This window comes from Panthera uncia, chromosome B1, assembly GCF_023721935.1.
Source record: "Panthera uncia isolate 11264 chromosome B1, Puncia_PCG_1.0, whole genome shotgun sequence".
Lineage (NCBI taxonomy): Eukaryota > Metazoa > Chordata > Mammalia > Carnivora > Felidae > Panthera > Panthera uncia.
The window spans coordinates 69,752,170-69,765,506 of NC_064811.1; the positions used below are offsets into that span (position 1 = coordinate 69,752,170).

The 13,337-nt window shown below is 34.7% G+C and overlaps 1 protein-coding gene across 5 annotated transcripts in view; it reads left to right on the plus strand.

Moving 5' to 3' along the window:
- The window catches only part of PTPN13 (protein tyrosine phosphatase non-receptor type 13), a 228,140-nt gene that overhangs the window by 110,569 nt on the left and 104,234 nt on the right, over nucleotides 1–13,337 (plus strand). For 4 of the 5 annotated variants that reach the window (XM_049630820.1, XM_049630821.1, XM_049630823.1 and 1 more), the window contains exon 7: nucleotides 8,713–9,276. The exons of the other annotated variant lie outside the window; for it this stretch is intronic. In XM_049630820.1, coding sequence (XP_049486777.1) covers nucleotides 8,713–9,276 — 564 coding nt within the window. The remainder of the gene's footprint in view (nucleotides 1–8,712; nucleotides 9,277–13,337) is intronic. 5 annotated transcript variants of the gene reach the window in all.

The following is a 13,337-nucleotide window of genomic DNA, read 5'->3' on the forward strand; positions in this document are numbered from 1 at the left end:
ATTAAGCTTTCTGGACATGTAGATGCTAAGGAAAGAGAATACCTATTATATTAAGCACACTAGTTTTTGTAGATGAAAAATGAATATCTGTCAATTCAATGGATATGAGAAAAAGTTTTATAAGACTATTAGATTTCATAATACATTTGTAATACAATTTTAATGGTTCCATAAAGAAATATATAAGACTCTATGATTTATTGTTTTAGATAATCTATGTTTAAACATTAAGTTGTATGCAAAGTAAAAAAAAAAAAAAAAGCTGTAGTTCACCATCTTGGCTCATATTATTAGACTATTTTCTTACTATAAAAACAAATATATCAGAAGTTTTAGGGGCGCCTGGGTGGCTTAGTCAGTTAAGCATCTGACTCTTGATTTTGACTCAAGTCATGATCTCATGGTTTGTGAGTTTGAGCCCCACTGAATCAGGCTCACGCTGACATTGCAGAAGAGCCTAGTTGGGATTCTCTCTCTGTCCCTCCCGCACTCACACACATGCACTTTCTCTCTCCCTCTCTCTCAAAATAAACTTTAAAAAAAGCTTTAAACGAAATTATTAATGCCTTTTGTGATTTTGTTTTTATAATATTAAGAGGTATTCAGTATTATTATCTAACAGTTCTTTAGAATGCTTATGATTCATAGACTATCCAAATGCAGATAATTTTGGCTTGACTGTAGTGAGTTTAAAATTTTGACAGAGAAATCTTTAGACTGTCCATTGATTTTATATCCAGTCATATCCTTTTATTGGAGAATTAAATCTCTATACCAATACTCAGGAGAATTTGTAAGGAATTACAATTTATCATTCAAGATAAACCAAATTTTGTTTGTGTTTACATTTTGGATAGAATTAGAGGTCCTTATACTTAAACAATAGCCTTTTTTAGATCACGTGTCATGGAAGAGTATTCCTCAGTTCTTAGCCATTGCTTTGCACAGTAGTATTACTGCTCGAGGGCTCTCTTAATTACCTTTAACAAATGTATAAAACCACATCTCAAAGATAGAATCAATATAATATACCACTTATAGCCAGTACCAGACAAGCAATTAGCAGCTAATAGTCAATGGTATATACTAATATAGCATACATAGTTAATATAAAAACTTTAAGATTAAAAAAATTACCTTGTGAAGAAGAAATATTCTTCTAGGACACCAGTGTTACTTTTGGGCAGTGCCAGGGTTTGGTTTTGTGTTGTTGTGTTTGTTTGTTTGTTTGTTTGTTTGTTGTTTTAATGCTTGCTTGCTTATTTATTTATTCATTCATTCATTCATTCATTCATTCATTCATTTATTTATTTTGAGAGAAAGGGAGAGTGTGGGCAGGGAGGGGGCAAAGACAGAATCCCAAGCAGACTCCGCAATGTCAGTGCAGAGCCTCATGTGTGGCTGAATTCCATGAGATCGTGACCTGAGCCGAAATCAAGAGTCGAACACCTAACCAGCTGAGCCGCCCAGGTGCCCAGGCAGTGCCAGTTCTTAACTGTCAGTGGCCACTTGCAGCACAGGGCCTTGTTATACTACATCAGTACTAAAACATTCTCTTTGATGCAAACCAACCTGAAACCTTTATGTACTGATAGCTTTAGTTTATTAGGTTCCTAGCCACAGTTTTCAGAAAAGAAAATTTCAAAATGGGCAGTGAGATACAAAATTAGGTTAAAAGAAGTAAGCGATTTTAGGGTTAACACCTGTATCTAAGTGATTTGGTCGTCAGATTGAAACTTAACAATGACATTTTTTATCTATCAGTAAATGACCTTAAAAGGTCTTTCCTCGTATCTTACCTCTCAGATCTGTTACAAAAGCTTAAGGCCTAGGGGCGCCTGGGTGGCTCAGTCGGTTAAGCGTCCGACTTCAGCTCAGGTCACGATCTCGCAGTCTGTGAGTTCAAGCCCCGCGTCAGGCTCTGGGCTGATGGCTCAGAGCCTGGAGCCTGCTTCCGATTCTGTGTCTCCCTCTCTCTCTGCCCCTCCCCCGTTCATGCTCTGTCTCTCTCTGTCTCAAAAATAAATAAACGTTAAAAAAAATAAAAAAAAACAAAAGCTTAAGGCCTAAACTATTGGGCTGTCTGCCCCCATTTTGTTATTTTATACTGCCAATGCTGATAAAATGGCTTCAGTAAGCAGAAAGAAATCAAACGTTTCCTGCCAAGCTTAAGGCAGAAACCTACACCGTGATCAGATCAGCATGATAGTGCTTCAGAACTTGGGCGTATTGACAATATCATGTTTCTTTTTTTATGTACTTGAACACACTTGTGAGGACAGATGGGTAATCGGGGAGCCTCTTTTAATACTGAAATGTCATTTTGAACTTAGCTTCTAGGGGACACTTGAATTTTTGAGTCTTGTCTGAGTGGAAAGGTGAATGATGGTATCCAAGTAAGGATGATGTTAATCATATGTAACAAAAATAATTAAACACAATGTACTTTACAAGGGAGATTTTTTTTAATTTAGCTAAAATAAATGGACTATGTTCTATTAGGAAGACTTTTTATATTCTTAAAATCTTTTATTTTTATTTATTTTCCCCATTTAGTTTTTAGCAAGCTGTGTATTCTCCAGAAGGAAAATGTTTATGGATTCATTTTATATTTGGATGCTCATAATTGTATGTAAAATAATTGTGTCTGTAAACTCTCTCTGAACTCAGAGCCTTTTTGAGAGATGAAAAATCCACCTGTAGTCACCATTTATCCTGTTTTGAATAATTTGATATTTTTAAATTATACAATCTAAAACTTTTGTTGGAGATCTTTTGATTTCTGGTTTCATGATTTCTTCTCAAAGGAACTTTTAAATTCCCCCTTGGTAGATAATTATATGCTGAGGAAAATAAAGCAGAAATGAAAGGGAGGAGGAATTTAGAATTTTATGTTGCCCTTATTCAGAAGATCTCATAATAATTCATTAGGGGTTAGTTCATTTATCCTGTCCTCTTTAAGAAGAAAGCATAACAAGTTATGTCCACGGTTTTGTAAATGAAGTGAGAAACATAGATATTAAGTGGCTTGCCCAAGCTCATGGATTGAATTTGGTAAAGCTAGAATTAAAACCCAGGTGTTTTGACAGTAATCTTTCTGGTAAATTATGCTACCTAAATTGGCTTTAAAAGGTTTCAAGAAGTTATGCATTCAATCCATTCTACAATCATTCTTTTGGAACGTCTTTAATCAGGAACTAGAAATACAAAAACAGGTAAGACGTGGTTTCTTATGTTATTGTTCCAGTGGGGGAGGGGTGAGGAAATGAGTGGGAGTGATGACAGATACCAATATAATGGATAATTTTAATATAGTGAAAGAAATGTCCTAAGAGAGGGTCAGAATGCTCTATGAATATAGTGACAGGAGCTAGTAATTCTCCCAGGATGGGAAAATATTAAAGAAGTTTCCACCTGAACGCTTTTAAGAGTAGTTCCAATGGCACTGCCTTCAGAAATAATTAACTTCCTATAATCAAAATGGGTAGTGAGCACAGCTCTTAGATGTACTTAATGTTTTCAGTGCTGTTTACTGCCTGTTAAATAAAATAATTGTAATAGCCCAGCTATTATATATATATATATGTATATATATATATATATATATACATATATATATATGTAATACATATAATAAAAATATCTGGAAAGCAGTTGAAGAAATTGCACTTTATGCAGCCTCAAATAAAGTTAGTAAGTAAGGGGCACTGGTGTTAACAACAGTACATGGTTCTCGCTCGTCTAACAGACTTGTGCACCTAATAAATGAGTCTGGAATTCCATGTTTCTCCTCACTTAAAGGGCCAGATTCTATATTTGAACAGATTGGTGATATTTTTCCCACAGTGCTTTAGCAATTCAAGGCAACCATGATATGTTATTTGATGTTGTATATATTTTATCCACTTGTGAAATGTTAATCAGGCAAATACATACCCAGTTGTATAGTTGAAGATAATGAGTATCATTGACATGACAAAATGCACTGAGACTCCTGCCAGTTAGTAATATGTGATTTAAAAGTGGTGTGTTTAGGGGCGCCTGGGTGGCTCAGTAGGTTAAGCGTCTGACTTCGGCTCAGGTCATGATCTCACAGTCTGTGGGTTCAAGCCCCGCATCAGGCTCTGTGCTGACAGCTCAGAGCCTGGATCCTGCTTCTGATTCTGTGTCTCCCTCTCTTCTCTGCCCCTCCCCTGCTCATGCTCTGTCTCTCTCTGTCGCAAAAATAAATAAAAACATTAAAGAAAAAAAATTTTTTTAAATGGTGTGTTTATACCAGCCCAAATCCATCTCTCTGTTACCTACCTGAAGGTTGTCTTTTTTTTTTTTTTTTTCCTCATCTAAAAACCAAACAAAAGCAGTCATAAGCCAATAGACCCACTGGAGAAAACACTCCAAACATCTCTTTCCTAACCCTTCTTTTTTCTTCCTTAAAAAATGATCTACACTCAGTTTCTGCCTTTAACGCTTTTGTGGTTCATAGCTCTTACAATTTTACTTTAGAGCATATACATACCAAGTATATACATATCACTTTGAACCTTGTTTCACATGACCACAATTTTTTGCCCATTTTCCTCAAGAGTATCAATCCCTCCCCCGTCCTTTCTTTCTCACTCCCCTTCCTATTTCACCATTCCTTCGTTTTATTGGCTACCAGAAGAGACATTATTATGGTTCAAAACTATCTTTTATTAGTAATAGTCATGAGACTTTAAGTTGGCTATCATAATGTGATTTTCAGACATGGAGAGCAAATTGAACCATGGTTAAATTTGGCATATTTTGTAGATGGAGAGCACCAAAGTAGTGCAAACTTTTAAATGGATTATTTTCTTTTATTTATTTTTAAAATTTTTTTTAATGTTTATTTATTTTTGAGAGACAGAGTGCGAGCAGAGGAAGGGCAGAGAGAGAGGGAGACACAGAATCTGAAACAGGCTCCAGGCTCTGAGCTGTCAGCACAGAGCCCGATGCAGGGCTCAAACCCATGAACCTTGAGATCATGACCTGAGCTGAAGTCGGACGCTTAATTGACTGAGCCACCCAGGCGCCTCTTAAATGGATTATTTTCATTATAATTTTGTCTGACCTCACAGAATTTAAAAATGATAACTTTCTGGACTTTTAATAAATAGGAACTGAAATATTTTTATATCTACTACTTTGCATAAAGACAAAAACCTAGCATTTATAGAGCAGTAGTTATCCAAGAACCACCTTATTAGCAATTAGTTTTAAATTTTATATGGCTGGTGAGAAGACACGGTGCTTTTAGGATCCCATGGCCCATTAATATATTGTTAGTAAATACTAATGACCTAAAAAAGAATGATAAATCTACCTGTTACAGATAGAATAAACTCATGGCTCATATGGTGATTATTTCAATAGTGGTCAGAGTAGGCCTCACTGAAGAAGTTATATTTAAAATAAAAGTATAGGATAAGAAACAACTAATCATGAGAAAGGTCTGGACCATTCAGGCCAAAGAAAACAATATGTATAAATGTCCTAACATAGAAGAGAGCTTAACAAGAAAACCTGTGGCCTGGATGGAATAAAAGAAGTGGAGATGAGACTAAGAAAGATTCAAACAGCAGACCTGAAAGGAGTCCGATTTTATTTTGAGTATAATACTATGCCTTTGAGACTTATTAAAAAAGGTAGTGGCATCATGGAATTTATCTTTAAGAAGATAACTCTGACCGCTGAATAGAGAGTGGATTGAATGAAGAAAGAATGGGGTTGGATGAAGAAAGAATGGGGGAGGGCTATCCAGAAGCCATTGCAGTTTTCTAGTCAAGTGGTAATGTTAACTGGGAATAGGGTGATGCCAGTGAAAATCGAAATAATCACATGGAGTAAGTTATCTTTGAGAAGTTAAATAGTACTTCTGATGGATTTGATATGGGCAGTAAGGATGATGAAGGATTTCAGGATGGTGCCTTTATTTCTGTTTTGAGCAATCAATTGGATAATGATGCCACTTTCTGTAATTGGAAAGATTGGCGTTGAATGGATATCTCTGGATGTAGGAAGCAAAAAGTTGGTTTTCAGCATGTTCAGGTTGAGGTGCTTCTAAGATTTAGTAATAGAAGTTCCAACTATGTAATAATGGAGCTCCCAGAAGACATTGGTGCCAAGAATTTAAATTTGGGAGTTATCAGTATATAGATAATACTTAAAGCCTTGTTAGCAGATGAAATTATATAAGAAAAGAGTGAAAAGATAGGGTTCTAAAACTGATATCTGAGGACATCCAACATTTGAATATCTGATAGAGGAGGAAAAAGCAAAGACTAAGAATGAGCAATCTAAGAAGTAGGAGAAAACACTCTTGTAAAGAGAGGATTGTTCTTTATTAAGTGACTGTCATCACCATCAGTTGTTGCTGATGGGTAGTTGTTGCTGTAGAGGTAGGTAGGATATGGATATAAAAGCATTGGATTTGGCAATATGGGGGACATTAGTGATACATAAGGAGAGTTGCCCAGGTGTGGAGGAGTTGGAAGTTGGCTAAAGTGAGACTACTGAATGCGAAGTAAGAAATTGGAGACAGCAGTGTCAAGAGGGAAATGTGGTAACAGGGTAGAGGTTTTGTTTAGTTTGCTTTTTATTATAGAGACATTAAAGCATGTTTATGTACTAATGGTAATGACTCAATAGAAAGAGGGGTTAATTAACATGGAGGACAGAAGTTAACCAAAGAAGCAAAATCTCTGATAACATGAAAGGAGAGGGGATTGAACATGTATTGGGAATTGGCCTTCACCTGGTAAAAGATTTCATCTTTTGAAACAAGGGAAAAGATTGGCAGACATGGGTAGATGTGTAGAATTAGCCATGGAAAAGTGAGAAAGCTCTCTTCTGACAGATTCTATTTTCTGGTTGGAATATGAGATAAGATCATCAGAAAAAAGAAGAGGGAATTAAGGTGGGAAAATTGAAGAATGAGAAAAAGTGCAGCATGGTAGAGAGTGAGTGAAATTACTATTAACACATGGTGCTGAGTGTCCAACTTGTTTGACTATGAACTTATGACATTGCCAAAATACTCACTTGTTTGATTTTCTAAGTTTGGCTACTTGTTGGTAGCTAAGTGGTAAAAGAAAGCAGATTGTTGAGTTCGTCTGTGGTTGTATGACCCTTAAGTCCTTTCAATTCTTATTTTTTATCTAATGTATTCTATCAATTTTGAAGAATATCTGTTCTACATTTTTAATAAAATTCTAAATCAATGAGTTTCAATATGTGGTTTAAGAATGTGATTTATCTCTAAAATACTGTAACATATACATGTGTTTATCAGTTTTAAATTAGATTAGAAGCTAGAGTCTGTGATAATCTATGTCTAGATGTGGTGTGGTGTATTCTCAGTGATCTTGATATGACATGCCCCAAATATTGATGTTATACTTATTTGCATTTAAAAAGATCCATGTTCAGGGAAACATGAGTTGCAAGAAAAGCAAAGTATTTGAATCTAATTCTCCAGTAAGCAATTATTTGTGGACCATTCTGAAATAAATTCACTTTTCTAAGATTTTTAAGGTAAAATTTGAAGTCAGGGAATTAAAGCTTATAGCTATTGCCCTGAAGAGGCAATTGACTTATACAGACGAGTTACTAAGCAATTTAGTATTACTAGGAAAGTTTTAGTCATTATTTTATATTGTGTACATAGCAAATAGGTTATTAGAGAGGGATCACAGAAAGTCACACAGGAAATCTTCAGTGTTTATGGGCTACTGGGTTAGTAACTCTGAAGTATTTTTCTACATTTCTTTTTCTATAGTGGAGCCATAAATATATGACTTTTTTATTCACTTTATGGATTTCAAAAATTAATTTCTGGTTGGGCATTTTTGCTGTGTCTCAATGCATTTTTAGACTGGTGCCTTAGAAAAATTAGAATGGCTTACCAGTTTTTAACTACATCAAAGACTAAAGAATAAAAAGACTTTATTCCACTTGACAAATATTGATGCATTATGTTTAAGACAAAAACTATTTTAGTACATGATGGTCTGCCATGGAAAAGTTAAGTTTTTTACATAATTTAAACAATCAAATTATCTGGATTTCAAACGCTTCTGAAAACATATCTAATTATAATAAAATTTTGATACTTAAGGATTCTAAATGCTACAGTCCTTTTTTCATCCAGAATATAGCAAGAATTCTTTGTTTCTTCTTTAAAAATATTTACTTAAATGACCAGAAAAAATAAAAATAAAAATAAAATAAAAAAAAAAAAATAAATGACCAGAAAATACCAAGGCTTTATGTTGAAGTGATACATGTTTGAATTATACCTTTAGAAGTTAAAGGAGTATACTCTACCTTCTATTATTGTGCCAAATCATTTCATGGATAATTAATATTCTGCCAAATTGGATAGTATCAGAAACTTTTGTCTAGTCTATTTTTTAAAACCAAATAATTCACCTTTGAACATAAAATAACACTGCTCAAAAAAGTAAGTTCACTACATTCTTGTTTTCGTTAGGTAAGAAACATTGGACCATGAAAAGTTACACAAACATAACTTCTCTTTCCACTTTCACTATCGGCACCATCCCATGTCATCTCTGTTCCTCCATTAGGAAATTTAGAAAATTACCAGCACTTTCACTGTCAATAGTAAGATTACATTCCAGTTATTTTCTAAAAATTCTGTACATACATGATAGATTCTTATCATTCCAGGAAGAAGCGCTACTTCTGATGTACTAGACATACACAAGTCTCCATTCTCTCATCAGACCTTTCTTAACAAAGGGCTTAGTAAATCTATGGGATTTCTGTCCATCAGAGATACACAAGATGAGGAAGATTATTTCAAGGACATTTCATCAGATAATAATTCTGCACGTGAAGATTCTGAAAATACTTGTTCCCCTTACCAGTTCAAAACTAGTGGCCCAGAAAAAAAAACTATCCCTGGTATTGATGTGCTTCCCAAGAAGAAGATTTGGGCTTCATCCATGGACTTGCTTTGCACAGATGAGAGAGACTTTTCTGGGGAAACTGGTGGATTCCGACAATATCTCCCTGAGGCAGTAACAGTGAGGACTTCAACTACTCCTAGAAAAAAGGAGGCAAGATACTCAGATGGAAGCATAGCCTTGGATATCTTTGGCCCTCAGAAAGTGGATCCAATGTTTCATACTCGAGAATTGCCCACTTCCTCAGCAATATCAAGCGCTTTGGACCGAATCCGAGAGAGACAAAAGAAACTTCAGGTTCTAAGAGAAGCCATGAATGTAGAAGGTTAGTAATTTTGTGTGTGTTTGAGAGAAAATTGAATTGAAATATTTAAAATTGTGTTTTGAAATAAAGAAGGGTTATTAAACCATTCCACAAGTCTTATTTCCACTGTCAAACCTTTATACCCAGGTTAGTCTCTGTCGGTTTCTGTTCTCCTTTCCACCAAAACTGTAATCGAACTGTATTGCTCCCACAAAGTCATCTCTAGTAAGCATCCTAGTCTGGGCACTTTATAGCCCTACAATATTTGGGGTAGTAGATTTTTTTAAGATTGTAATCTTCTCAAGGCAGGAGCCATATTTTCTTCTTCTTTTTAATCCTCCACAGCACCGTCTATCATGCACTGTCTCATAAGAGGCTTCCCTAAAGGACTGGTTCATGGCAATAAGAGGCAGTTAATCAAAATCAGAAACTCTAGGGGCGCCTGGGTGGCGCAGTCGGTTAAGCGTCCGACTTCAGCCAGGTCACGATCTCGCGGTCCGTGAGTTCGAGCCCCGCGTCAGGCTCTGGGCTGATGGCTCGGAGCCTGGAGCCTGTTTCCGATTCTGTGTCTCCCTCTCTCTCTGCCCCTCCCCCGTTCATGCTCTGTCTCTCTCTGTCCCAAAAATAAATTAACGTTGAAAAAAAAAATTAAAAAAAAAAAAAAAAAAAAACAAAATCAGAAACTCTAGGGAGGCAGAGTGGCATGGTGATAATGCAATAGTTCCCAAACCACCAGCTGCAAGAAACAAACTTAGGGACACAACTCCTGAAGATCATAATTTGTTTGCTCTAGAATGAAGTTTTAAATCGATATTTTAAAAGTCATAGTATTTAGGTTTATAGATCTAAAGACAGACAGCCTAGGTTTGAATTATCTATTGCATCAGTAGCTACATGATCCTTACTTCGGCTACTGGGCTTAATCCCTCCAAACGTAAGTTACCCCATCTGTAAAATGTGCTTAACCAAAATAGATGAATTAGGTAATAAATGTGAAGTGATTAATAAATCAAATTATTACAATGTTAGTATGAGAGGCATAAAAACAACTTTATAAATGATAAATTCCTTTTTTTAAATGTTTATTTATTTATCTTTGAGAGAGAACAGGGACTGGGGAGGGGCAGAGAGAGAGGGAGGGAGACAGAGAATCTGAAGCAGGCTAAGTGCTATCAGCACAAAGCCTGGCATGGGGCTCAGACCCATGAACTGTGAGATCATGACCTGAGCCAAAGTCAGGCACTCAACCCACTGAGCCACCCAGGTGCCCCTATAAATGATAAATTCTTATTATTTGCAGGACAAAGCTCTGGTTCAAAATACCTGATTCACACACAAACCTCAATATATTGAGTAGAATAAAATTATGTTTTAGACATATGGATAGAGGCCATTTTTAACTTAAATAAATGGAAGAGAAAACAAAATTAGATTTACCAATCTAATCCTCTACATTTTTGAAGATTAAAGCTATGTTATCTTCCTTTGCCTCCCAGACAAACTTTGGGACATAGTTCAAATGTCACTTTAAGGTGCCTTCTAGTTTAGCAAGAGTAGTGACATAATCAATCGTCATATTCATGTTTAAGGCCATTGTTCCAGTGGAATATTTTTGATTCATAGATTACCTTTAAAGTGCTTTGCTAAAGGTTTGTTCTGTTACTTAAGCTTAAGCATAGCCCTGGGCTGAACATACTCTACATGTTGTACTTTACTTCTAATAAAAGAAGCTTTGCTTCTTTTTTTTCAATTCAGAAATTGCAAATTAGTGATGAATTTGAAATAAAGGAAATTATCAAACACTTAATTGATATTATGGGTATGTGTATATATATATACACATATATACATACATGTATATATATACACATACATGTATATATATACATGTATGTACATATGCATTTTTAAAAATTAGCCACCTTTATGAGATTGTTGTATATAATCTTGATCTGAAAACTTTCAAGGACAGAAAATAAGAACTTAGAAATGTGTCTTATGAATGATTTTACTGTTTAACTCTGATCAGTAAACTTTTAGAGTTATGATAGCAAACAATAGGCACTTTCTATAGCTTAAGGTCTCCTCTTTCAGAAGTTGTACTTCATGATTATTTAATGTTACACAACAGCTAGCATATGAATAAAAACGTCGCCTGACCTTCTTATGAACACGCCTTCATAGAGATATTGATGTGAAGAATTCTTGCCCATCATGGACAAAAAAAAAAAAAAACTAAACCCTTAATTATTCAAGTAGATAAAACCATGATAGTCTCAGAGTATAAACAGTGGAGATACATACCGATATAGACGACTAGTTCTAACATATATGTGTTTTTTAACATGTGAAATATATTTTCTTAACATGCAAATATTAAAAATTAACTCATAATTTCTAATGTTCTCATGTGTGTTTCAAAAGAATATTTACTTATTATTTGGTAAATGAATAGTAGTGTGTATTAGTGAAGTCTGAGGAAAAATGTGTTTCTTTTAACCCCTTGAACCTTGGTTTGAGAGTTAAACAGTAAGCAGTTAAACACTAATGGAAATATATTTAATCTGTTAAATTTCACTACAGTAGTCTGATATATTTTGTTTGAATAGGTAATTTTTTATTACCTATAAAATGAGTATCATGCTAAGCAGTGTCCTAGTTTGCATATGAGCCTTTTATCAGGGATTGTGTGCCAAGCACATGTAAAAGAAACTTGTTTGCATCTTGTTTCCAAATATACATGTATATCTACAAAGATGATGCATATAATGTTATTGACACTTATTGGTTAAAAATGTTAACTTGTTATGAAACCTAACTTCCAGATTAGGAATTTTATATTTATTGCAAGAAATACAAAAAAGATTTCTTTTTCAAAATAAAATATGCTTTGAATTGTTTGATTCAGGACCATTTCCATTCTGAAAGGCTATTGACAAATTTCCAAAAACATTTGTTCTCACAAAGAATCTATACATTTTTTCCCAGAGTATATTTTATAATCAAGTTAAACAAAACACCTTGAAAATGTTGGTATATTATGGAAATGCTTACACCATCTTAAAAAAACTCCATTATTATACAGTAACTTGTAAGTAGTAATAAATTATATTTGCTTTAGACGAAAAATATTCTTCAAAAAGAATGTTTCATGCTTATAATTCAAAAGCAATTACTCTTAGTTACTTAGTTGAATACTTTGCTGGTTTTATGCTGTGTTTTTTCTAAAAGTGAAATAATTTATATTAGCTGTTCAAACACAATTGCAGATTGCTATACAAAGATTTTAGCTAGTATACAAAGGAGAAAAAAGAATTGAAAATGATACAAATCCCATTTATTTCATTTAATTCTCATGAAAAGTAAGCTCCATAGATCCCTTTTATGTGTGAGAAATCAAGTAGAACAGTGGATATTATTAATGTACACCTATCTTTTTAAATATTCTTGTTCTGAAGCATTTAATGGGGCACGTGGGTGGCTCAGTGGGTTAAGCTTCCAACTCTTGATTTCCGCTCAGGCTATGATCTCATGGTTCATAGAATCGAGCCCCACTTGGGGCTGTCTGCTGGGAGCAAGGAGCCTGCTTGGGATTCTTCCTTTCTGCCTCTCTCTGCTGCTTCCCAGCTTGCACAGCACACTCACTCTCTCTCAAAATAAATAAACTTAAAAAAAAATAATAATAAAACATTTAAAAAAATTAATAGTGCTCTGTACAATTTTTGTGATCTTTAAATTCGGCAGTTGCTACTGGCTACCAGTAATTTTTGAATTAGAAGAGGTCTTGGAGCTCAATATCCCTGAGCTTGTGAAGATTTAATGACTTACCCAAGATCACATAAGCAGTTAATGATAGTTTCCGTCATTGTGGGAGTTTGTGGATTTACATCTAGATTTGGGAGCTCCAGTATAAGAATTTCCAACTACATGCTACTTCCTAATTTTGAAAAAATATGTATTTCAGTATTCATTGGGTTAATAGAGCAATTGGAAGAAAAGAAATTGCTAAATTTCAGTTTGTCCTTTTAGGCATGCAGGGAGGCTCATTGAACTAATGGGAAAGATAGTTATCTCCTCCAACC